This window comes from Hemicordylus capensis, chromosome 1 (genome assembly GCF_027244095.1).
Source record: "Hemicordylus capensis ecotype Gifberg chromosome 1, rHemCap1.1.pri, whole genome shotgun sequence".
In the NCBI taxonomy this organism is placed as follows: Eukaryota; Metazoa; Chordata; class Lepidosauria; order Squamata; family Cordylidae; genus Hemicordylus; species Hemicordylus capensis.
The window spans coordinates 173,307,304-173,334,898 of record NC_069657.1 but is presented as its reverse complement, the minus strand read 5'-3'; the positions used below and the strand labels follow the sequence as shown (position 1 = coordinate 173,334,898).

The window sequence follows — 27,595 nt, the reverse complement described above, 5'->3', positions numbered from 1 at the left end:
TTCATACATACGCAGGACATTTACAACAAATTGTTGGCCTGAACCAAGACAGTATTTTTAAGACATGACAACTGGGAGAAAGGTTGCACAACACAAAACCTCTTAAGCAATTAGACTTTATGCAGTCTAAGCTTGCAAGGGGTTGCAGGGTATAGGAAGAGAGACCCCTTTTAATGATGACTGTGTAGAGAGGGCCTCTGTGCCCCCACCAGTAGGTGTTGCAAAATGGTGGCGGTGGCAGAGAGGCATCTGGGTCAGCACCATGCAGGCATATGGCTGCTGACTGATCAACCATGTCCAATGAAACTGCTGGTGTCACTGCTCTCCAGCACACCAGTCAGAATCTGTACTCCTGAACAGTACTGACTGAGATGCATTTCTGCTTCTGCCATTGAATGCTCACCATTAAGAAAGAATGCTCCTTCTTGTACGTCACAAACCCTCTTTAAATGAAATACACACTTGAAATTGTTGTCTTTATGAGTTGTCACATAACATGAACACTACATTCATTTTACCCTCTAGGCAGGGCTTCTGCAGATGTTGGACTACAACTCTCATCATTCCTGACTAATGACCATTGTGTCCGAGGATGATGAAGGGGTTGGCCCAAAAGCAGCTGGAGGGCCAAAGTTGTGCAGCCCTGCTCTAGGGCGTCTGCCTTTCTTATTTACCATTGCGGTTGTCTGATCAACTAGAGTCAATAGATACTGATTTCAAGAGAAGAGATTTGCAGTCCATATAACATAACTACAAATTTAAATATGTTTCCTCCTTGTGTTTAGTATTGTGTAGACTAGTCAGCATTATATGAATTTTTGTTTGGCATTTCCAGTATGATGTACTGGACAGTCATTGGAGACCATTCTCACATAGAAGAAGCAGCAATGGATGGTACTTTGAGAAGAATATTAGTACAAAAGAATTTGCAAAGGCCTACAGGTACAAAAAACCTTTCTTTTGGGGGGCAGGAGGGGTTGTGTGTGTGTGTGTGTGTGTGTGTGTATTATTTTCCAAAATCCAAATGTGTTGTGTTTTTTGTTTTATTCACACATTCATTAATTGCATACACATATTTATGTTAATAATCAGTTATTATACTTTACGTGTTTGTTTGCTGAAGATTTTAGTGCATTCTAATTCAGCTATGAATAATTGAGTCATTATGGTGTTATGGTGTACACATTCATGAAGCTAATGAAGACCCTTTTACGGGTCTCTGAACAGATTCAAAGTGAGGGGAGGAATAACATTTTAAGGGCAGGGGAAGGTGCACTTACCCCCCCCCCCGCGTTCCCCCACCAGCATTCTCTGTAAAACCAGCACTCTTTGTAAAACTGCATCCGATGCAGATTATATTGCTTGTGTCTTAAAAGATCTACACTAGTTGCCAATAAGTTTCCAGGCTAAATACAAGGTCTTGGTTATAACCTATAAAGCCCTAAACAGCTTGGGCCCTGGGTATTTAAGAGAATGTCTTCTTCACTATGAACCACACCACCCATTGAGATCATCAGGAGAGGTTCATCGGCAGTTGCACCAGCTCGTCTAGTGGCTACTCAGGGATGGGTCTTCTCCATTGCTGTCCTGAGGCTTTGGAACATGCTTCCTGCTGATATGGGAGCCTCCCCATCTCTTACAACATATTTTAAAAGGCAGTCAAAAGGAAGCAAAGAAAATAAATAAATCATGAAACAACTCACAGAGGAGCCAAGTAGGGATGTGCATGGAACCAGCTGGCCTGGTTCAGTTAAAGTCCAGACTGGATTTGAACCTGACCTGGCCAGTTTGGTCCAGCACCCCTTGAACCCCCCCCCCCAGCTCGGTTCAGCCCAGGGGGGTTCATGGACCATTGAGAGAGAGCCATCGTGGTGTAATGGTTAGAGTGCCGAACTAGGACCAGGGAGACCCGAGTTTACTTGTTGGCTTTGGAACATGCTTCCTGCTGATATGGGAGCCTCCCCATCTCTTACAACATATTTTAAAAGGCAGTCAAAAGGAAGCAAAGAAAATAAATAAATCATGAAACAACTCACAGAGGAGCCAAGTAGGGATGTGCATGGAACCAGCTGGCCTGGTTCAGTTAAAGTCCAGACTGGATTTGAACCTGACCTGGCCAGTTTGGTCCAGCACCCCTGAACCCCCCCAGCTCGGTTCGGCCCAGGGGGGTTCATGGACCATTGAGAGAGAGCCAGCGTGGTGTAATGGTTAGAGTGCCGGACTAGGACCAGGGAGACCCGAGTTTACTTGTTGGGTGACTCTGGGCCAGTCACTTCTCTCTCAGCCTAACCTACTTCCAGGGTTGTTGTGAGGAGAAACTTAAGTATGCAGTACACTGCTTTGGGCTCCTTGGAAGAAGAGCGGAATATAAAATGTAAAAATCATCATAATCATCATCATCATCATCATCATCATATGCGACATATCTATAATAACAACAACAACATTGATAATAAAATTCAGCCATCCCAGGTCCTTGGGAAGGACTCGATGTCTGGATAAAACAAACCAGTCAATAACACCTGTCTGACTGTGTAAACAAGAAATAATAATAATAAATATTTTTACCTTATTCTCCCTCAGGGGAGTTCCTGGAGGTGGGTGGAGTCCGCAGAGGTTCTCCCTCCCCCCGCTGGCCTTTCTCATGCCCCCCTCGGCCAGTTCAGCCACTCTTCAGCCGGTTTTTGGCCTTCACCCAGAAGCCTGGAGACCATTATGGAGGCTGCGTGCCTGCGCACTTGGCCTCTGCATGGGTGAAGGCCACTGGGTGAAGGCTGAAGAGTGGCTGAACCAGTCGAGGGGGACATGAGGAATGCCAGCGGGGGGAGGGGGAACCTCCACGGACACACACACCCTTGCTGCCTCAAGGAACTCCCCTGAGGGTGAATAAGGTACATATTTATTTATTTATTCATTTTTACTAAAATCATCCACGAACCCCCCAAACATTCGGAGGTGTTCAGTCTGTGGTTGGACCAAACAGGGGTGGTTGGGTTTGACCCCGAACTGTCGAACCTGTTTGCACACCCCTAGATCCAAGGCTTGAGAGAAGGGATGGAAGGAAGGAACAAGCAGGAAAGAGCAATGCATGTTGTCAGAGGAATGCTAGGAGCAGAGTGGAGGCAGTGATCAGCCTCCAATGTGCACAGGGTCATGTGGTGCAGCAACCCTCTCCTCCCCAACAGACCCAGCACTGACCTGCTCTGCACTGGAGGAAGACTGGCACATTCCCTGTCCTATCATACTGGGACTCTCCATGCCCTGCGTGCACTCTCCTCCACTCCTTTCCCAGTCAGCCCTCTGAGTCCCACCAACATTCCCTAGCTTCCCACCACCTCCCCATCAAAAACCAGTGTGAAAAATCCATCTCCCTGATTGGCTGCTGAGCCAATCATCAGCCAATGCACAAGGCAGATTTTTTGTCCTGGTTTTTGCTTGGGGGAGAGGAGGCAGAGACCTAGGGAATGTCAGTGGGACTCAGTGGGCTGACTGGAAGAAGAGAAAAAGCAAGCAGGCACGGCACAGGGCCTAGAGTAGAGCGGGTGTCAGGACAATAGCCCTGGTCACCCTGTCCAAAGGACAGCCCTGTATCCTACAATTATAAAGCATTATAGGAACAAAAATATTGAGATTGACTTTCATGAGAAAGAAATTTTCCAATGGGAAGAAAATTAAGGAAGTAAAATTAAAAGCTGACTTGTGCATAAAGTTTGAAGTTAATACAAGTATAATACAAATAGCTTTTCGTCAACATTAGTATTACTTTTGTTGTTAGCGATTACATTGTGATGACTTTTTTAAAGAATTGTGTTCAATCAAATATATAGAATATAGTGCAGCAAAAGGACTTCCTGCTGTCTAGAGGAATTTTGGACAGCACTGATAGAAACATTCCAGTTCTTCAGCATGGAAAGCCAATTTAAGAAGCCAGAGTATTATATTCCTCTTAATTTCTCCTACTTGCTCCATGAACTGGTGAACAAGAAGGGGCTAGAGAGGATGTGATATGCTTCATGTTCCTGTATTTCTGTACTAGAACAATGCTGCTTATTGCTTTTATTTGGGTATATAAACACTCGCATCAGGAGTAGATCAACATTCAATAACTATGGTTTAGAATATTTATTGCCACCACCATGGGGAGTTCATAGCATTTTTAAGTACCCCTCTCATAAACCAGTATATTAAGAAAGCAGAGGTGGATTATATCTACCTAAGATATACCTTAGGTGGATTATATCTACCTAAGAACTACAGTCTTCCTCATGTCCCTCTGTCAAAGTTTGACTATAATATATATTAGATTGCTGTAATAGCCATTATAGTCACATTTCAATTCCAGAGAAAATACACAGATGCCATGAGGTTTATTCCTGAAGTGCCATCAGCATCACAAAATAGATTTAGGTGTTAAGTTGTGAACAAGCAGAAGGGTGCAACAGGACATGACTAATTTAACTGAAGTTGCATCCTGATAATATCTTAGATTAATTGCTCACAACTTGTGTTCCAGGTGTTATAAATGGGGGAATTGACCTACAGTCAATGTAAGTAATAATGTAAGTAACTGGATAGTAGGATCCACATAGTAGAACATTCATGCTGATGATTACTATATTGATTAACGTGTAAGGTTAATCAACCTTACAGACAAGCCTCTGAAATTTCTTTCCCCTTTGTGTTATGTCTAATACAGGGGTATTTACTGCGTTGTATGAGAAAAGGATGTGCTAATTCCTTATAATTTTTCATAAAATTATGTTTTTTCTTCTCCTCCAGGTCTTGTGGTTGATCAATTCAGTCAGCGCTTATTCTGGGCTGATTTTGAATTATCTGTAATTGGCAGTGTTCTTTTTGATGGCTCTGATTCGGTCATATGTGTGAGCAGTAAACAAGGTATGTATGTTTTTTAACAAAGCTGCCATACAACCTACAAGTCCACACAAACGAAAACTTTGAAAACAACATGGGGATTGTTTTTAATGGTTATTTGGTATTTTAAACATTCCTGCCATCTTCAAAATGCTTATTGTTTTCTATGGAACATTCTATACCACACTTGCGTTTCAGTCATTCATATTCTCTAGGCCATAAATCAGATTTTCTATTGAAACCACAGCTTGCAAACATGTTTAATATTTTGCATACTGCAAGATTTCATTTACTGCTTGAAGAACAGGTTCTAGAATAGTAAAACGTAAGCCCTGTTGACCCATTACTGTAAGTAAGTATGGGATGCTGTACCCAGATATACTTTCCACAAGGGTGTGCTAATCCCCACTCCCATGCTGTTCATGACTTCAGTGTTTATCTGAAAAGACAAACACTGTATTCAGGCACAGCATAGGGCAGGGATACAGAATGTGTGGGGTGTTTAAGGAAACACTCGACTCTCCTCAGCTTGGTGCTCTTGTCGCCCGGCTCAGTGTATGCTCAGGCAGCAGCTTGGTGCATACAGCCCAAGCATGACCCAGGTGCCAGAGTTCAGGGCATTCCCTTAAGTGCTTGCGCACTTAATACTGGCTAAAGACCGGGGTTGGAATTCAGGTCCAGATGGGTGGGAGCGCCGGGATTGGGAGTGATCCCGGTGCGCCACACAAACAGCCTAACCCAGCAGTTAGGCTGCTTGTGTGAATAGCCTTATTATCTCTGTGGCACTTACGGTACCAATGGCAGGCTGCTTATACCAGAGGGCTCCCAGGCCTCCAAAGGATGAAGAGGGGGATTCAAACACACTGTTCCTCCTCTACCACCTTGAGATTGTTTTTAATGAAAGGCGGTATATAAATTCAACAATAAATAAATAAATACCCTTCAGCCTTCTTAGGCCTGTGAGCCCTCTGGTATAAGCGGCCCACCAAGGAGAAGCCCCACAGATATAATAAGGCTATTCCCTCCCCAGCCCCCGTTGTAGCCTTTCATCATTCCCACTTATAGCCTCTGAACAGGCTGCTCTCTAGGACCCCACCTCCTCTCCCCACATCATCACACAGGACCTCTGCAATGGGGCAGGCCCAGCTGTCTCGCAGCTGCAGCCAGGAAATGGCCCGTTGGGCCACCCCAGCCCAGCCATGTGCGGCCAGCCTCCCAGTTTGTTTGCCCACATGGGATCAGGCTCATCCTGGCCATCATTTCCTCTGCCGCTCAGCCAGATAAGTGCCTCAACCCAGTGGGGCCTATAGAGAAGCCCAACAATCTCCACATGTCTGGAACAGCAGGTGACTAGAACCAGTGCACATTTTCTGTCCCCTAGCAAAAAGGTCATATGTATCCTGTGTTGTGTATGCTAATTTTACAGGTTCCATAAGCTGAACACACTAGATGCTGCTTGTAACACCAAAGGTATATCTGCTAAGTGACTAGTTTTCAGAATATTAGCCTAGTTACTTCTTGGAAGTCTGGCTTATATATATTTCACCAATAGTATTTTCCAAAGAACTGCAAGCCTGCAGTTTTGTTCGTTGATACCGAAATGAAGCATGATAGATGTGCCTTTTTTCCTTTATTATCCAAGGGTTACTCCATCCTCATAGAATTGATATTTTTGAGAATTATATATATGGTGCCGGACCTAAAAATGGTGTCTTTAGAGTACCAAAATTTGGCCATGGTTCTGTAGAATACCTGAGTTTGGAGATTGATAAGACCAAAAGTGCCTTGATTTCACATCGCTACAAACAAACATACTGTGAGTATATTTTGCTGCCTTCTATGAAATGTTTCAATGTGTCTTCAAAATTGAATTGAGTTTAAATTCATAACAGCATATACAAAATAAATATGTGGCTTTGCCAAACCCTTTCCTGCTATGCACAGGCAACTACTTGTTCTAAGAACAAGCAAGCTCTTGGGTGAGCGACATGATTTACATATAAGAAGTGTAGACAATTTTGCCATTTAAATTAAATGTCTTGGTGTATTGTGGGATAAGATAGAAGAGGAGGTAATGGCTTCATTAATCATGGCTGATCAACAAAAGAACTACTTCTTTGGGCTGGCATTTTTACCATTTACCAGTTCCCAAGTCTATCTGCAACTTTGCCCTCACTCTAGAAATAAAGAACTGGAACTTTTATTATGCCATCAAATGCCAGGAACCAACAAATCAATGGAGAGTCTGCTCCTGCAGGCTTGACTCTTTATCATCAGCCAGTCCCTGAATCCATTTGCAACTCCTTCCATCCTTTCCTTCTGGAGGGGAATGCCTGGAACCTGGACTATGTCGCAAACTGACGGGGACCAGAAGACCATGGCTGACATCCAGACTAATGCTGCACTAGTGCAAACATGTTGTATTAGTGCAGTGATGTTGAACTAGGTAGTTCTGCTAAGTTGGGAGTTTACGTTCCAGAACGTTGTTGCCACAGTGCAACTGAGTGTGCTTTTACAATCTGTGCTGTGCCTCCAGCTGTGAAATCTCTTCCTCAGTCCATATATGTTGCAGGAAATGATACAAAGCTACACACTATCCTTGTCATGCAGGTGCAATGCTTGCACAAATGGACTGAGTCTGAGAACCCAAGAGATGGTCTAATTTTGAACATCCACTCAGCTATCCAACCATCTTGCATGTGTGAATCTTTTTTCATTGCACTAGTGCAGCAATACTCTGAATGAAAGTCCATGTGTATTTCATGTATCCCTATTTTAAATGTATATTTCTGGGTATGTTTAATTGTATGCTGCTTTGGAAGTCAAGTTTGACAAAAAAAAAATCAGAGTATAATTATATTAAAGACATCTCCAGGGTTCTGCATCCGTGATCTGCCTCACCTCACCACCTGTTGGACCTCAAAACTTCTTACCTTCAGGACAGGATATGATAAATACAGTCCACTTGAAATAACGTAACAGCTGTGTCTTCTCTCCAATTGTTAAGAATCTAAATGCAGTTTGTATTATTTTGGATATCCTTGAGATGCATGAATATTCAGTTAGGAATTGGCTGTGTATCCTTACAATTGCTAATTAATTGACTTTGTTATCTTTTAATAGTTATAATTCTATTGCCAGGTATATTTGTAAAGGAATTGTATTTTAATTAAAATAATCTTAGCTTTGAATTGACTGTATAGTACGGTAATTTCCAGGGAAGCTTGTTGAAATGTTTTAATTAATACATCTTTTAAATTAATAGCCTTTGATTGTTCTATATGACAAAGCATGATAACTATTTTAACAAGCACATCTCTTTTGTGTTAAAAAACAACACTTCATACAGATCTCCCTCAGAAAGCTGCATTTGTTTCTTTTTACCTCAGAACATTAGAAGTCAAGATGATTGCTTTTAAGTCGTTAAATCGAAGGAAGAATTTTCATTAATGAAAAAGTAATTGCTCGACTTGATCCCTGACAAATATATTTGAGCTTAGTGCCCTTTTTGTTCCAGAAAGTGTACTGGGACTTTTAGGAATCTATCAAGCAGAGAACAGAGCTGGCCCTACCATGCAGCAAGGTGAAGGAGGCCATTTCAGCCAGCAGATGTGAGGCTAATTCTCAGGGCAGCACAACACCTAATTAGCACAACTCTCCCCAAATGGATGGCCTACAAAGTAGGGAAGGTGAAATGCACCATGCTGCTTTTCTGCTTTCCTTTCTAACAGAAAAAAGAAGGAAAGACAAGATATTTGAAAGAACAAAGACATGGGGGATGATTTAAATAGGAAAAAAGAACAAAAGTAAACGGAAAGGAGGGGTGCCATTTGGTGCACTATTATTATATGCACCAAAATCTCATGACCCACCACTGGCAGAGAAAATACAGTTTTGAATTCTAGAACACATGATGAGGCTGTTCACACAAGCAGCCCTATGGCTGCTGGTGTGACGTGCTGGGATCGAGGCCGATCCCTGTGCTGCCCTCGTGGGTAGTGCAGGATTTCTACCTGATGGTTTATCTGGCTAAAAGGGCACAAGTGTACCCTAACTCTAAAAGGGCACAAGTGTACCCTTTTACCCTGGCACATGGTTGTGTATACCTACAGCCTGAGCAGATCCAGAGCAGGCACAGAGCTGGGTACTTGGAGTGCCCGATTCATGGTGGGATTCCCTCAATGCCCCACGCTCATATCTGGAGGCAAGGATGCATTTTCCCACCCTCCAGAACACCATGCAGCTTGCAAAAGCGCCGATTTAATGAGTGCCCGGGCTGCATGGCCCGAAAGCACACCAAATCATTTTGGGGGATGGTAGGGCTTCCTGCCTCCTCCCCCCTCACTGGCGCTCTCACTGGTGCTCTCAAAGGTCATGTGAATGACCCTGAATAGTCTTAGTGAATTCAATTACATCTTCCAATGAGCTTGGCCCTGTGCCAAACAACAGGCATGGAGGTGGGGGGGGGGCAAAAGAATGCTTGGGATGGAATAGCAACATGTAGCAGTCAGTGTTTAGCAAAGTTAAGACAAGCAGTTGTACCCCTATGGAGTTGGAGCAACAAAGTAGTTTGGCTTTGAGTGCTCCTTGTCCCAAGATGAAAATGTTATCTTTGAAGTATTTATAAAGGGGGATTGAAAGATGTAATGATTTAAAGAATCATTCATGAGTTTTGCTGGTTAGACATCCTCTCTCTAAATTAGGTGGTATCTTCCAAAACTGTGCTTCCAAGCTGGAGCTCAAAGAATGTTTGTCCCACTTCACCAGTCCTTCCCACCAGGTTTCCAACCTTCCCCAAATGCTCACTTTACTTATCCAAGCTTCTCCTTCCATTCCTCCCATTGCTCTGTTGTGTGGTATGCTAGGAATTAAGTGTGTGTGGCTATAAGTTCTTCATCGTGGTATCTGTTGTTCACATTTGTGGGCTTTCACTCCTGCATGGATGCTCCGTTGCAAACCTTCTAAAGTTCCTCTGTTACATTTTGGTGGTAGCTCCACCCACCATCCTAGTGTTGCTCCAGTATCCCCTCGGTTCTTTATCGTCCACAAAAGGATCTACAACTTCTGGTGAGATGTCTTATTTTCAGCTCTCTCTTTCACTTAAAAAACCCCAAACCCTCTGCTTTTATCTCCTTTATACATTTTTCCTGACTATATATTTGGTTCTCAGTTTCTCCTCTTCATACTATCACCATTTGCGTTTTGCTTTTTGCCTTGGGTACCTCCCCTTCCCTTCCCTCACCCCCACCCTTGGGAGTGGGATAGGAACCCCATTTAATCCCTCTTTGGAATCTCTGTATGGCTGGAAAAGTCACATTTCAATGCTATGCTATTTGTCGGGCTAAACCCCTGTCGATTGATGGTCACTCTTGTCTTCTGTGCCTTGGGGAGTTGCATTGCATTGATTCTTGCCCTCACTGCCTGAATTTACAGAACAGAACAGACCGGGGGGGGGGGGAATAGGGTTCTGAGACTGCACTCTCTCTGCCTTCATGGCCTCGACATTGACTGCAATACCATCAGAGGTGCAGCCCTTGAACTTAGATCTGTACCATTTGGGGGATCCTGGGCCTGACCTCAACCCTCTTGATCTGTCAGGCCTGCGCCGTCAATGTGCCATCGACTTTGACCGCACACCCACTCCCCAACCTCCCAGGAACAAGCAGTGTCAATCTAAGCAAGTCCACTCTGCCAGCTCCACCTAAATGAGTACCAGATTCCAGAGTGTAACCTTAGAAGAACAGAAAAAAGAAACAGGCCATCTCATTGGATCCAATGGGCTCCACACAGTCAAACTGAAGACCCAGCGGCCACAACTTCCGGTGGGACAAGGGTTGCCCAAGATTCCTAAGAAAAAGAAACTATCATCATTTATTTATTATCATTAAATTTATTATTAAATTTAAACATAATTTTTAAAATTTATTTATATCTATGTAAATTTATCTATGTAAATTATAAATTTATTTATATCTATCACTTTGGGAACTTTTTGTTGAAAAGTGATTTATAGATATTCATCATATCATATCATATCATATCATATCATATCATATCAGGGACATCATATCGGAGTGCTCCCAAACACCACCAGGAGCTCTCTCAGCCTAGAGACTAACCCAACGTGGTTGACCCCGATCCTATTCTCGATCCTGACACACCCTGTGGTCCTTCTACTTCAGTCAGCCTTGAATGAGACGGAGCCTCCCCAATCAACCTGGGAAATGGCAGATGGCCGGTGAGCTTCTGTGGATGATTTAGACCAATTGCAAACCCCATCTAGGGAGAAAGCCACACCGAGAGGACTGCTGTGTTCCAACTGATAAATATTCAGATGATGACTACCCTCCAAAGGACCGTCATCACCAAGGGATTGGGGCCACTACAACAATTTTAGGCATCACCATGGACTGTGACCGGGATTGGGATGATATAGTTACGGTGTGTTCCAGATCACCATTGCCTTTCCGCAGATTGTTATATGCACAGAGAGGATACTACCATTACAAAAATTCACCCCTGCCATCCTACCACCTTCAGGATAGATCACCATCTTTTCACCATGGCCATAACTGCATGGGACACTAGGGATGTGCAAAAAATTTCGGGCACAGAACGATCTGTGCCCGAAATGAACAATTTCGGGTGATTCAGGGCTGAACCGAATCACCCCTGATGTCCCCCGAATTTTTTCGGGCACGAGCCAAATCACCCGAATTTCGGGCACAAAAAATTTGGGTGATTCGGTTCATGGTTGATTTTTGGCGATTTTTTAAAGTTTTAGTGACTTTGGGGCAGTTCAGGGGCATAGCATGGGATCTGGGCAAAAGGAGTGGGGTGGGGTGGTAGTGCCTAATGGGTGCAGGCTACCACCCCAATTTCAGGGGGATTGGGCAAAGGGCTGATTTTTGGTAAATTTCTGAAAATTTCATGTCTTTGGGGCAGATTGGGGCATATTGGGGCAGAAAGTGGGGCCTGGGGCAGAATAGTGGGGTGGAGTGGTAGTGCCTAATGGGTGCAGGCTACCACCCCAATTTCAGGGGGTTTGGACAAAGGGGTGATTTTTTGAGAATTTTTGAAGTTTTGGTGACTTTGGGGCAGTTTGGGGGCAGAAAGTGGATCTGCCCCAAAGGAGTGGGCTGGGCTGGTAGATAGTGCCTAATGGCTGGAGGCTACCACCCATCCCCAATTTAAGAGTGATTGGGCAGAGGGGGGAATTTTGGTGAATTTATTTTTATGAGGTTTGTCTTCATAAGGTGAAGTGTGCTAAATTGATTACTTCCTCATATTATTCATAGTAAAGGAAAGTGTGAAAAAGTGAAAGTGGGGTCATGAGAGTTGTTTAATTGAAAAAAATCTCATTTGCTATGATAGAATGAGAATTCACACCTCAGAATCACTCTTAAATTCACACCTCAGAATCACTACCACCCCACCCCACTCCTTTTGCCCAGATCCCATGCTATGCCCCCGAACTGCCCCAAAGTCACCAAAACTTTAAAAATTCACAAAAAATCAGGACTTTGCCCAATCCCCCTGAAATTGGGGTGGTAGACTCTACCCATTGGGCACTACCACCCCATCCCAAAATTTTGCCCCTGGGCCCCTTTTTACCCCCCCCCCGAATCAATTCGGATTCGGATTCAGATTAAATCCGAATCCGAACCGAATCAAGGGTGATTCGGGTGACCCAGATTCGGGCACAAAACAGAACGGGGGTGATTCGGCTTGGGTCCGAGCCGAATCACCCAAAACCCCGAATTGCACACCCCTATGGGACACAGTTGGTCCTGATCCAAGGGACGTTCCGGGTCTATGTCTATCTCATGCCATGGGAAATGAAACCGATCACTATGCCAATCTCCACCTTACCAGCCAGCTGCCCCTCTACAAAAGGAACAGGACACTGCTAAACCATGGGAGGGGCTTCACCATAGCCTCCCGCAGGAATGAACATCCTCAGCACTCCCACAGGAGTGAACTTCACCACAGCACTCCCGTAGGAGTGAACATCCCCTAACTCAACTGCTCTTTTGGATCATTTGTCACCTACAATATACTTAGACTCTGCTTTTGCCTTGGATGCAGAGTTGGACCTCTCTGATGTCAGCACACATATCACCTGTGTAAGGCGTTTGTGAGCCAAAGCCAATCACCAACCAAGGATGTGTGCTCTCACTCGGAGAGGGTCCTGCACATGGCAACATCTCTAGGGCTGAAAGTTAAACAGCCTGAATCGGATGCCAATACCCCAGTTGCCTCACCCATGCCCATACCCTTGTTGGACATTACCCGTGATTGCTGGATGAAGCTTTCTTATATACAACCAACTTCCACATGTCTAGAATCTTTTTATAGAATTCAACTGGATGACTGTGCTTTTCTTCAGAAACATCCAATACCAAACTCCATAGTGGTAGAGGTTGCATAGTCCCGCTCAAGACACCATGCCTATAAATCCCCATTGATTCTGTGGGTAGAAATTTGGACTTGATCAGTCACCACACTATCAAGCCTTCATGGGTCCATACAACCACTTTCAATGGGGAAAATTTGGTCCCTATCTTAACATGCCACCTCAGGAGCAGAGGAAATTAGCATCAGTCATCCACAAAAAACAACAGCTACTCTGCTTGGACAACAGATGGATTGTATGGCATGGGCCATAGCCGCCTCTATTGCACTTTGATGTCATGCATGACTCCACTCATCAGGACTCACTCTGGAAGAATGGACACATATTGAGGATTTGCTCTTTGAGGGAGAAGCGCTCTCGGGCTATAAGATAGATGAAACAATGGAGAAGGTTCACAAACTATGGAAAACAGTCTGCTCCATGAGTTTCCAACCTGCCCAACCTAACCAAACCAAAACCTATGAGTGGAATAGATCCACTACTTCTAAGTCATCATCCTATTCTCAAAACCTGAATAACTCCTTTCACAGTCAGAGGTAAAATACTTACAGGAAACCTGCCCAGTTCACCAATCAAAAGCAGAACCAAACCAGATCCAAGGCCACTTCATACATGAAATGGGTCCAGCACTCCTATACTAGGGATTGGTACACGACTTCAACCCTACCCGAAAGCATGGAAAAACATTACATCAGACCACTGGTTACTTACTATCATTAGGCTATGCTATAGAATTCAAGCAATATCCACTTCCAGGATCTCACATGAATCCCACTCTCCATCACCACAACCGTTCTGACAGAAATGAATGCCCTTCTCGAAAAGGATGCCATAGAGCCAGTGCCAGCAAGCTTGACAGGAGGGTTTTATTCCCCATACTTTACTGGTCCAAAAAACAATGGAGGACTCTGCTGCATTCTCAATCTCCACAATTTGAATCTATTCCACCAGTACAAAAGATTTTGTATGCTCACTTGAAAGTACATTATATGAACCTCCTAGATGAAAACACCTGGTTTGTCTCCATAGACCTGAAAGATGCACATTATCATATCTCAATCTCCTCCCTTAGCATTGCAAATTCCTTTGCAAATTGCAAATTCTCTCCTACCTAGTTTTCCATTGGGACAAGTTCCAGTTGCATCCAGATATCAACTTCTTAGCCAGAGTAGTCTCCATGTTTCGTAGATCACAACCCATCTTGCTGCCAGTATTTTTTCCAAATCCGACTTCATGAAAGACGACCGCACACCCTAGCTTTCAGAAGGGCATTTGCTTTTTATGTTCATCACACTGCCTGGATCAGAAGGCACACCACCTTTTTGTGTTTTATGGGAAACATACGTTGGGGTCACTACCTGCCTCTCAATCCATTTCAAGATTGATTGTGGAAACCATTACACTGGCACCACACCTCCTGAAAAAAACCTTGACTAATCCAGTCAGGTGCACTCCACCATGGCAGTAACCTCAACAGCTTTTGACAACAACCTCCCCTTGGAAACTATCTGCCAGGCAACTACTTGGGCAACACCAAACTCTTTCATCTCGCATTATGCCCTGGCTTTCAAAGCACACCAGGATGCCGTGTTTTGCAGGACGGTATTGAGATCCATCTTCCAGTGAAGGCATCCCACCTCCACGTATGTAAGCTTGCAGGGTGCTCACAAATGTGAACAACAGAGAGCAGAATGAAGAACAGCAGGTTGTTTACCTGTAAATAAGATTCTTCTTGTGATCATCTGTTCATTCCCACACACACCGTTCCTCCCCACTGCAGTCCCTTTCAGGTTGGCGGACTCCTGAACTGAGGGAAAACTGGAGCAATGCTAGGATGGGGTGCGAGCTACCACCAAAATGTAGCAGAGGAAAAGATCTTTAGAAGTTTATGAACTGAGCTTCCATGCAGTTGCAAAAGCCCACAAGTGTAAACGAATGGATGACCACTAGAAGAACAGGTGAGCAACCTGCTGGCCTTATCGTCCTTTTCTCATGTGCTGATTGGGAAGAAAAGTGTGTGGGTTGGGGATCAGAATCTTTGAAAGGGGCACAGCCATTGCAGTAGCCTTTGCAAGCACTGCCACTCCCATTGTCCACCATGCCTATATTTCTTCCAAATCATCACAGCTTAAAGGACATTAAAGGAGGAAAAGAGTCTCATGCATGCTGTGTACATGCTGCTGCACACCAGAGCTATGGAGGAGAAGGAAGGAGACTCCCCCGCTCACTGTCGCTGAGATAATTAAGAGTAGGGGTGTGCATGGAACTGGCTGGCCCAGTTCGGTTAGAGTCTGGAACTGGCATGTGCTCGAACCTGACTAGACAAGTTTGGTCCGGCCCCCATCAACCCCCTGCCGGTACGGTCCGGGGGGTGCTTCATGGATTTTTTAAAAAAACAACAAAAACATTAATTACCTCTAGCCCCTTCGGGGGGCTTCCTAAAGTCCATGGGGGGTCCATAAAGGTTCCCACTCCCCTTGCCGACCTCTTAAATTACCGCTGCAGCCCGCAAAATGGTGGGTTTTGGCCCCTGTAATTGCGCACAGTGGCCATTTTGTCTGCTGCCATGCAAGCACAAATGGCCTCTGCAAGGCCTTGCATCGCTCAGGGCCTCGCAGAGGTCATTTGCACATGCACGGTGGCTGTTTTTTTTTTAAAAAAAAATGTGGGGGGTTGGTTCCGGTCTGGAAGGAACGGGGGGTGGTCGGTTCAACCCCGCACCCCCGAACCAAACTGCCAACCCCCCGAACCAATCCCTAAGAGCACATTTGGAAAAATTCAAAGGCAGATGAGGAGGACTGTCGAAGAAGGGGAGGACTTTGGTTGATCCTTGAATTTGCTCAGAAACTGTGTGTGTGTGTGTGTGTGTGTGTGTGTGTGTGTGTGTGTGTGTGTGTGTGTGTGTGAAATCAGATCATGACTGAGCCAGTAACAGATGAGTGACAGAGCATTTGCCCATTCCTAGCTGTATTTACGTAACAGATGCTAAGCAGAATATTCTTCCACCCACCATATTTCTGCATCGCTACTTCTGATTTTCTCTATCACAGTTCCTTGGAAACATGAATTTTGATTGCTTGATGGCAGGTATTGAAGTGCTAACTGATAAAATAGAAGTTTTTTACGCACAAAAATAATTACTGTTTCTGGATTTAAATGCATTGGCTGACATCCAGAGCAGTCAAGTTGGAATGTAGCTGAGCTGCTTCTGGGGTAGAGAGGCTGTTCTGAGCTTAATAAGAATGTTACAGATCAGCAGAAGGTGTGTGCAAGGGGAGGGCGAGTGATTGCTCCTGCCTCTCCTCTCCCTGTAGATGTTCTTTACCTTCAAAAATATGTCCCTGAGGACTGTGCTGGACTACATCTCAATATGGCTGCTCTGGATGTTGGCCGCTTTTAATTATATTTGAATAAATTAATACACTGAGATTTGCTAAGCATGAACCTTAATGGATTTCAGAATTTGCTCTTATTTCATTCTTCAAAAATAATCTGTTTTATACTTTTCTGATTTCTTTTTCTCCAAACAGCACTCAATCCCTGCCTGGAGTTTACCTGTGAGTTCTTGTGTTTACTCAACCCTTCAGGTGCAGCTTGTGTGTGTCCAGAAGGAAAGTCATTGTTTAATGGAACATGCAGTGATTTGAGCATTTTAGGTGGGTGCTTGTATTCTGTCTAAGCAGCCTTTCATGTTTTGTTAATTAGAAGTTTGTCCCTATGGAAATCCTGTAGAGAATGTGGGGGTGCAGTCAAAAAGACATGGGGGGGAAAGGAGAAGGAGGGAAATGGAGATGCTTCCGAATAAACTTATAATTATATCTATATGAGATTGCTTTATGTTTACGAGAGAAACAGTTATAAAACAGTACTATAATTTATTTAAGAAAGGTAAATAATAATATGAATATATGGCTAGTTGCTTGTGGTGTTTGTTTGTTTGTTTGTTGGCAAAGAGCCAACAGAATAGTCATGCAAAAATTCTGTATTAAGTTGCTTATGTTAAGCATGTAAAGACTAGGTCTGGGAATGCACAAATCGGTTGAATAATTATAAAAATTACAGAATTACATTAAAAATTCTAAAAATTACATTAAAAAATCTACCAAGTTGAATGAATGCATAGAAATATGTCAAATGTTATTCATCTTCCACTTAATTCTTAATTTCTAAAAATTGAGGTTGTGGAGTTAAAGCCTGATAGAAAGTAGGGATGTGTGAACTGATTCAGGTACCAGTTGATTTATACCCATATCTAGCTGATTCGGGCGATTTGGAAACTCTTTGGGTGTCTAATAACCTTTCCTCATAATGAATCCCTATGAGGATTCATTATTACACCTAAGAACATAAGAACAGCCCTGCTGGATCAGGCCCAAGGCCCATCTAGTCCAGCATCCTGTTTCAGACAGTGGTCCACCAGATGCCACTGGAAGCCACAGGCAGGAGTTGAGGGCATGCCCTCTCTCCTGCTGTTACTCCCCTGCAACTGGTACTCAGAGGCAGCCTGCCTTTGAGGCTGGAGGTGGCCCACAGCCCTTTGACTAGTAGCCATTGATAGACCTCTCCTCCATGAAGTTATCCAAACCCTTCTTAAAGCCATCCAGGTTGTTGGCTGTCACTACATCTTGTGGCAGAGAATTCCACAAGTGTATTATGCGTTGTGTGAAAAAGTACTTCTTTTTGTTGGTCCTAGATTTCCCAGCAATCAGTTTCATTGGATGACCCCTGGTTCTAGTGTTATGTGAGAGGGAGAAGAGTTTCTCTCTATCCACTCTCTCCATGATTTTATAGATCTCTATCATGTCTTCCCGCAGTCGTCTTTTTTCTAAACTAAAAAGCTCCAGGTGTTGTAGTCTTGCCTCATAAGAAAGGTGCTCTAGGCCACTGATCATCTTGGTTGCCCTCTTCTGCACCTTTTCCAGTTCTACAATGTCCTTTGTTAGATGTGGTGATCAGAATTGTACGTAGTACTCCAGGTCTGGCCACACCACAGTTTTGTATAAGGGCATTATAATATTAGCACTTTTATTTTCAATCCCCTTCCTAATGATCCCTAGCATAGAATTGGCCTTTTTCACAGCTGCCACACATTTAGTCGACACTTTCAACGAGCTGTCCACCATGACCCCAAGATCCCTCTCCTGGTCAGTCACCGACAGCTCAGATCCCATCAGCGTATTCTTGAAGTTGGGGTTTTTCATCCCAATGTGCATCACCTTACACTTGCCAACACTGAACTGCATTTGCCACTTTGTCGCCCTCTCCCCCAGTTTGGAGAAATCCTTTTGGAGCTCCTCACAATCCGTTTTGGATTTCACTGTGCAACCCTGTCCAGAACCAGCAGATCTAAACCACTTCCTAAGTCTTGACCTCCCACAATTAGTACCTCTGTCTTGCTTGGATTCAGCCTCAGTTTGTTCTCCCTCATCCAGCCCATTTAGAGAAGTTAAGCCATTTCTTGATGAAGTTGACATGGAAATATAGTTTTGGGTGTCATCAGCATACTGTTAACACACTGCACCAAATCCCCTGATGATCTCTCCCAGAGGTTTCATGTATATGTTAAAAAGCATTGGAGACAGTATGGAGCCTTGCAGGACTCTATATCGGAACTCTCGTGTTGAACAGCAACAGTCTCTAAGCGACACCATCTAGAACCTACCCGAGAGGTAGGAGCAGAACCACTGCAGAGCCATGCCTCCCACTCCCAACTACTTCATGCGCCCCAGAAGGCTACCATGATTAATGGTATCAAAAGCCACCAAGAGATCCAAAAGGATCAACAGAATCACACTTTCCCTGTCAATTCCTAATTGGAGATCATCCAACAAGCCAACCAAGGCTGTCTCAACCCTATAGCCTGCTGGAAAGCCAGTTTGAAATGGGTCCAGATAATCCTCTTCATTCAAAACAGCCAACTTAACTTGGTTTTATGCAGTGTTCCCAAGTCTCAACAAATTGTACTATAGCTTCAGATCCTAGTTTATTTGGAAACTCTGGTTAGAGATCCCAGTTCATGACATCTGAACTGGGATCTCCCAGTTCAGATGACTTGATCTTAGCTTGGTCTAAGCCAGAATCAGAAGCAGAACTCATGCATCTAAAATTGCCAAGAGATGTTGAAGGAAGTATTTGGGGGGCTCAAAGTATTTGTGGAGCTCAAAACGTCTGACCAAAAATGTCCTGACCATTACCTAAAGGGTTACTGGCAAGACAAACCTGGAGTGGCCTCAAGTCTTTAATACTGCTCTTGCAAATAGTAAGAATAATAATGTTGATCTGGTTAGCTGAAGAAGCTTTTGCTGAACTTGGTTAGACAAGCTCTATCATTGCAAAGCACACCCCTCCTCACAAAAGTTTAAGAAGAATCTCTTCAGAGATGTCTAAAATCATTTTGTGCTATTTATTTATTTATTTATTTAGCATATTTCTGTACCACCCAAAACTCATGTCTCTGGACAGTTTACAACAAGCAAACAAACAAAAAGTTAAAACATTAGTTAAAATAAATGACAAAAGAAAACTTAAAACAGTAGTTAACACAAAATAAATTATATAGTAAAAGTTAAAACATTACAACGATTTTAAAACAACATTATAAAACTATGTTAAAACTGTTAAAACAATATGTAATTAAAAGCCTGTGTGAATAGGTGCGTCTTTAAAGACTTTTAAAAAGATGTCAGAGATGGGGAGGCTCTTATTTCAGCAGGAAGCACATTCCAAAGCTCTGGGGCAGCAGTGGAGAAGGCCCTTTAGACTTGGACTAACAACAGAAAAATAATTTTAACAAGTGATTAATAATTTAGTTTTTTTTCCCTGTGGTTTGTTTGCTGATTATGTTAAGAGTTAAAAAGAAAACATTTATTAATTTGCTGAGCAGTGGTCCCTCTAAGTTTTTTTTCATCTCTGTGCAGAATGAGTTTTGTTCTGGGAGGCAGTATCAAGGCAGTGTGTGCACACCTGCATTCAGAATGGGGCCTTCCTGATTCAACCTGAGCAGGATCTAAATTGAACTGAGCCGACATTTCAAAAGCTTGTGAGCGCACGCACGTGCCCACGCCTTAGAGGGAACAGTGTTGCTGAGCATCAAGTAACTTCAGCCATGTCAAGAACGGGTTCTGCTTTCAATCCAGCTTTTTTAAACACCTAATAGTCTTCTCTGGATCTGAGCTTAGAGAAGTTTTCCAGCATCTCTAACCATTGCTTTCTCTCAAAGGGCATGCTTATTTCACACAGCACTTCCTTGTTTCTCAAAAGAGGAACTGTGGCACATCTGTCCATATTCTGTGAAATTAACTAACAGTGCAACATCTTTAATGAGAAGTCACTGCCACAGATTTGCAACACCTGTTGCAAAATCTAGTCCTTTGTTCAGTGCCTTTATTTGTATCATAACATAAGGATTTTTGTTTCAGAAATTGAGAATCAGATCTACCCACTGCATTTTTAATAGAAAGTGAGCTCAAATATTAGTCCTTGGATTTTTCTCCAACAAACATCTACAACACTGGTGTATCACTGTGATCCAAATACATTTCATGGGTCAACTGGACCAGGAGTTTATCCAAAAATAATAAGGCGACACCCAGAAATGAAGTAAAACATTTGGAATAAATATCCTTCCTAGGCAACAGGAATTGCAGTGTGTACTAATCTTCTGCATAAACTAAGTAATTTATTGCTTTTTCTTGGATTAACATTATAGGAATTTGATCTGTATGTTTATGCCTTAAGTACAGATGATACATGTAAACTGACTTGTGAAAATGGAGGAAGATGTGTTATAAATGAGAAGGGTGATCCAAGATGTTACTGTTGGCCAAGTTATTCAGGGGAAAGATGCGAGACTAACCACTGTAACAATTACTGTCAGAATGGAGGAACTTGTGTGGCTTCTGTTCTTGGTAAGTACTTAAATGCATCCTTCAGTTTAAAAAAAATTTCTCTACCAATGGAATATGCTTTTTAAAAATCACATTATCATTATGAATATTATCATATGATAATGGACTTATGTTAGTCTGTTCAGGTGTTCATGAACACTGCTGTACAAGCTTACATGGTTGGAAGCAGGTTGGAAGTCTCATCCCCAGCCCATCACTCACCCTTTTTGCAACATGCTTCATGCTTACTACAGCATTCAGCTGATGACCTGAACACAGTAGGGTGATTGTGCCCATTTCTGTGATCAGGAGGCTGGGGCACCCCAGCCTCCTGATCATGGAGATGGGTGTGATGATACTTACAGCATTTGCCTCTCCAAACGAATGCTGTGGTGTGCATGAGAAGCACGGCAGAGAACATAAGTGACAGCCTGGGGGGCAGCACTAACAACCCGCTTGGAACCATGTAAGTGTTGTTAATGGAACTGCTCCTGGGGAATTAGTGGGGGCCCCAAGCTACATTCTAGGCTTGTGTGGGGAAATTAGCTAGCTTGGAATGGAGCAGTCCCACCTTCGGAATAAATGTGTTCAAAGCTTCGGTTGTAGAAGGTGAACAGAGAGGTTAAAGTTCAAAATAAAATGAGATTTATTGAAGGGTTTTGGGGGGTACAGGAAAAGAAAATAATGGTTAAGGAGCCACAATATTTAACTAGAAACACTAGATAGATTAACAAGCTACAAAAGTCTACATTACATCTCACAAAGAGGCAATTTGGCTTGGGTTTCTGAAATAAGTTCACTCAAGGCTGACAAGAGAAATGGACAGTTTTGGATTTTTAGGAGAAATGAGGAGAATGGAAGGTAGAGTTTTGCGAATAGGAGTTATATACTACGTTGCTCCATCCCAGAGGAAAGCTGTGAACCCTTGCAGCATGGTCATGGCTGAGAGGCTTCTCTTATCCGAGGCAGGAAGGTGTGAGTGGTAGCCCTGGGATGAGGCAGAGGTCTGCCAGCCAGGAAAAATCCAAAAATGAAACAAAATCTCACAGTCAGGAGTGCTGCACAGACCAGGTTAGGAAAAGGGCCAGTCTGAAGGTGAGAGGTTAGGGTTACAGTGTCTTGACCAATTATTGCCTGAAGGAGTTATGCTAAACAGACCTCGTAAAGGTGGACACACCTTGCAAAAGTGGATAAAAGGTCCTGTTGTTTTGTCCCAAAAGAACAGGACGTGACATTGTTCTATTCAAAAATGAGGAGTGGACTTCTTTTTGGCCAAAAGCTAGGGAAAGTCTGAAAGGACTTGTGTCTGTCAGAACATCTATGAGTAGCTAAAATGTTAACAAGCTAGCTTCCCATGGCCCAGAGTCAGCCATTAACATACAAATTAGCAGCGGAGATGACCTGTTGCTTTCTTATCACTCCTTCCTGAGGGGGTGCTATCTTGACCTGATCCACTGTGCCAACAGAGGGAAAATACTTTAAAGAATAGCTCTTGAGCGCATAATGTCTATTCTAGCTTCAAGCCAGTAAGCAATCAGGGGAGGGGGGGCAATGTGTGGAGGTCCTCCTGCAGTCCTGCGCTTTGCACTTGACCTAAGAGTTCCTTCTCCCAGGCTACGTGCCAAAATGACATGCCCTTTGAGTTAGCTACAGGTGAAACAAAGTAGGTATCAAATAGTCTTGTAAGATCTAGAGTGCAAACAGTTTTTGGAGCTACAGGCTTGTAGCTCCAACAGAGGCGTAGCTAGGGAAAATAGCGCCTAGGGCAAGCACTGAAATTTCATCCCCTGTCCAAACTTCTTACACCCATCTTTCAAATAACTTTATCAAAACATCAGCTGAAAAATACAAGTCAACCTCGTTAATCTTTTAATATTTCAAAAACTATTTAGCAGTGGACGTAGCCAGACCAAAAAATGCTGGAAAACTACCAATTTCAGTATGCTGGGGCTCATGAAATACCCAAATACTATGTGGAGGTGTACTTGGAAAACTAAACAGATGTGCCTGTCTAATTCTCTATTATGCATTGTAGCATCACTATTACATAAGTTTTAAAAATAAATGGAGAATCCAGCTTTTCCCAGATACTCTGAAAATAATGAAAGGATATGCAGAGTAAACTGTGTCACTGCTTGGAATATATTCTAGTATTTCAGAAAGACAGTTAAAATGAGAGAAAGAGAGCAAGAAACTCCCAGTGGGCCTTAATACTAAGGATTTCACACTGATTCAAAGACAAACTCACTATTAATAGCCATATTATTAAGACATCACATTTATCTCACTTATCACAAGAAGCAAAGTAAGAGCAAATCAATACAATCCTAGCTCATAAGCTTCAGCTCAGTATTCACAAGCCCTGATTCTCTGTACATAGCGCCAAACTGAATATGTGTACAGTTACTTATATTATATTTTTTTTTAAAAAAAAAAATTACCCTAAAGGCTGGGGGGGGCCTGAAAAGCTTCCCCCTCCCCCCACCAGCTTCTTAATTCACCGCCAAAGCCCGTCCTGGACTGATTTTTTTGCCTGTTTGGGCCTGCAAAGATTGGTGTGGTGACCATTTTGGAGGCAGCCACACATGCTCAAATGGCCTCTGCAAGGCCTGGCAAGGCCTAGGGCCTCGCAGGGACCATTTGAGCATGTGTGTTGGCCATTTTAAAAAATATTCTTTTCTGTAAAAAAAATGGCCACTGAAAACAAAATGGCCACCGTGCATGCTCAAATGGCCTCTGCAAGGCCTGGCATGGCCTAGAGGCCATTTGAGCATGTGTGGTGGCCATTTTGTTTTCGGTGGCCATTTTTTTAAAAAAGTAAAAAAAATCCCTGCCCCACCCCTAGATACAGCCCTGAGCTCCAAATATAGAGCGGTGCATCTTGGGGAGCCCCCGCAACTGTCTCTTTTTGTAACACTGTGTACAGTGGCATTCTACTGAACGTCTGAACAGAGGAGATGATACACTGAAATCATTATGGTTTCAATTATGAAACACTGAAATCATCATGTTATGTAAATCATTCAGATGCATGTAAAAATCAGATGTGCAAAACAATTCTGACGCAGGAATGTATTAAATAGTCCTGATAAAGTAAGAGGAGAAACATGCAAACAAACAAATTCTATATCTGTAGAGGTTTTTTTCCATCCCCTCCCCCATTATGCAGTAGTTCACAGTCAGAAGGCAGAACCTCCACATCCAGCAGCAGTGTTTATATATGCAGAAGGGTCTCTCTATGGATGAGGGAAATGCAGTTCAGTTAGCTCTTTCCCCTCCTATCAATCACTGGTTCAAGGTGCTGCACTTACAGGTCTCTGGATCAGGACAAATAACATGGCATTAAAAAAAATCAATCACATAATATTTCAATAAACATTGTGAACATTTTTAAATTGTCTTTAAAAATCTTGTTGGGCATTGTAAGCTTTAGATCCTCATTATCTGGACACAAATGTTAATTTGTTAAACAAACCCCAGTGGCAATTCACAGATTTATTAATTATTGGTTTACTTACAGCTAAGCCTTTTGGCAAATTCCTGTGTAGACATTATGTAAGTAGAGTTTCGGGCAGCTTTAATTAAAATTTATAAATTTATGACAGTTGTATTGAACTATAATAACTGAACAAAGAAAATGTCATCAGTTAATTAAAAGTATACATCTGAAGAATGTAATTAAAACTTCAGCTATAGTACTGACTGTTTTCAAGTAAACAAAACTAATAAGAAATTATTAAGAGCAACCATAGAACTATCTGAAACATATATACACTTGGGTTAATTTTTCAAAAATTATTGTTCAAAATATAATAGGGGGAAATTGAGTTTCTTAACCTGATTAATTAGTAATTATTATTATTATTTATTTACACAGTCAGACAGGTGTTATTGACTGGTTTGTTTTATCCAGACATCAAGTCCTTCCCAAGGACCTGGGATGCCAGAATTTTATTGTCAATGGTTATAGATATCGTCGCAGAATATAGGCTGTTCCCAGTAAAGCTGCTTTTTGTAATTGGCTGATGGTGATTTCTGTGGCCCCGATGGTGTTGAGGTGCTCTTCAAGGTCTTTTGGAACTGCACCCAGGGCACCAATTACCACTGGGATTATTTTGGTCTTCTTCTGCCACAGCCTTTCAATTTCAATTTGTAGATCTTTGTATTTGGTGATTTTTTCTATTTCTTTTTCTTCTATTCTGCTATCCCATGGTATTGCTATGTCGATTATTTTGACTTGTTTTTCTTTCTTCTCAACTACAGTGATAGCAGATGTTTGTCTGTTTGTAGTTGGAAGTCCCATAACATTTTTACATCTTCATTTTCTTCAACTTTTTCAATGTTATGGTCCCACCAATTTTTGGCTACAGGTAGCTTGTATTTTTTGCAGATGTTCCAGTGTATCATCCCTGCTACCTTGTCATGCCTTTGTTTGTAGTCAGTCTGTGCGATCTTCTTACAACAGCTGATCAGGTGGTCCACTGTTTCATCTGCTTCTTTACAAAGGCGGCACTTGCTGTTTGTTGTGGATTTTTCTACTTTTGCTCTTATTGCATTTGTTCTTAGTGCCTGTTCTTGTGCAGCCAGTATTAAACCCTCTGTTTCTTTCTTCAAGTTGCCATTCTTAAGCCATTGCCAGGTCTCGGTGATGTCTGATTTTCCACTTATATTGTATAAATATTGACTATGCAGGGGCTTATTCCTCCATTTTTCTGCTTGGTTCTTGACTTGTTCTTTCTTGTAGGCCTGTTTTGTTTCATTGGTGTTGAATAGTTTCGCGTTCTTGACCATTTGAAGTGCATCTTCTTCACTGTCCCTTATATATTCTTCAAGGCCTCTTTTCTCCTCCTCTACTGTTTGATGGACTTGCAGCATTCCTCTTCCACCTGAGCTGCGAGGGAGGTAGAGCCTATCTACATCACTGCGGGGATGCAGAGCATGCTTGATGGTCATGATTTTCCTGGTCTTACGATCTAGCGTCTCTAGCTCTGCCTGGGTCCAGTCTATAATTCCTGCAGTGTATCTGATAACAGGTATAGCCCAGGTGTTTATGGCTTGTATGATGTTCCTCAGAGGCGTAACTAGGGAAAACGGTGCCCGGGGCAAGCACTGAAATGGTGCCCCCCGCCCCCCCCCCCAACATACTACATTATACTTCGGTTTTTCCTCACAAGCGCCCGCCGTCGCCGCCAAGCCAGGCCACTGACTGGCCGCCAGGCGCCAGCAAAGTAATGGGGGGGCGCAGGTGGTGCGGAAGGGACCACTCGTGGGGAAGGGGGCACCGACGCGCTCCCTTGACTGCTGCAGCGCTGCTGCACTGAGCAGGAAACATTTGTATTAACAAAAAATTAACAAAAAATTTAAAAAAATTGGTCATGGCGGCGCCCTCCACGTGACCAGAAAAGATGGCGCCCGGGGCACGTGCCCCCCCTGCCCCCCCTATAGTTACGCCTCTGATGTTCCTGCCATTGAGTTTGGACTTGAGGATTTTTCTGACTCTCCTGATGTATTCACTTCCAATTTTTCTTTTAACTTCAGTGTGTGCGATGTTATCAGCCTGGAGAATGCCCAAGTATTTGTAAGGTTCTTTCTCTTCCATGTTCTTGATGTTGCTTCCGTTGGGCAGGTCTATTCCTTCTGTTTTTGTTATTTTCCCTCTGTTCATTATTAATGCAGCACACTTGTGTAGTCCAAACTCCATTACTATATCGCTACTGAATATACGGACAGTGTTTAGCAGTGATTCGATTTCTGACTGGGACTTTCCATACAACTTCAGATCGTCCATGTACAGCAGATGGTTGATTTTACTGGATGTTTTAGATGTTTGGTATCCGAGGCTTGTTTTGTTTAGTATTTTTTAATAAATATCTGGATGTTTTTGCTGACACCAGTTGTTTCTAAACATTTTAGTATCCATGTGTGAGGCAATGAATCGAAGGCTTTCTTGTAGTCAATCCATGCAACACTTAGATTGTTTTTTCTTCTCTTGCAGTTTTCTAAAATCATTTTGTCAATCAGCAGCTGGTCTTTTGTGCCTCTGGTGTTCGGGCAATTTCCTTTCTGTTCAACTGGAAGCTGTTTGTTAGTTAATAAGTGTTGCATCACTTCATCTGCTATTATACCAGTTAATAATTTGTACATGGTTGGCAGGCAGGTTATCGGTCTATAATTACTTGGAACTGCACTTTTTGCTGGGTCTTTCATAATGAGATGAGTTTTCCCAGTTGTTAGCCATTGTTCAATATCACCTCCTTGCAAAATGTGATTGAACTGTTTTGATAGTTGTTTATGAAGGCTTGTTAGGTGTTTAAGCCAGAAGCCATGCAGTTCATCATCGCCTAGAGCAGTCCAATTTTTAATTTTCTTTGCTCTTTCACTTATTAATTCTGGTGTTTTTATTAGATCTTGCATTTGTTGG

General features: G+C 42.9%; 1 protein-coding gene and 1 long non-coding RNA gene across 10 annotated transcripts in view; one reads left to right on the top strand and one right to left on the bottom strand.

Annotated features, from left to right (window-relative positions):
- LOC128327144 (uncharacterized) overlaps nt 1-18,826 on the bottom strand; it is a 34,204-nt gene extending 15,378 nt beyond the window's left edge. Inside the window, exon 1 of the long non-coding RNA XR_008308498.1 lies at nt 18,675-18,826. This is a non-coding gene — a long non-coding RNA (uncharacterized LOC128327144). The remainder of the gene's footprint in view (nt 1-18,674) is intronic.
- Nucleotides 1-27,595, top strand: part of LRP1B (LDL receptor related protein 1B) — a 1,420,219-nt gene that overhangs the window by 1,347,431 nt on the left and 45,193 nt on the right. For all 9 annotated transcript variants that reach the window (XM_053255348.1, XM_053255339.1, XM_053255366.1 and 6 more), the window contains 5 exons: nt 836-942; nt 4,780-4,896; nt 6,515-6,688; nt 16,819-16,944; nt 21,031-21,195. In XM_053255348.1, coding sequence (XP_053111323.1) covers nt 836-942; nt 4,780-4,896; nt 6,515-6,688; nt 16,819-16,944; nt 21,031-21,195 — 689 coding nt within the window. The remainder of the gene's footprint in view (nt 1-835; nt 943-4,779; nt 4,897-6,514; nt 6,689-16,818; nt 16,945-21,030; nt 21,196-27,595) is intronic.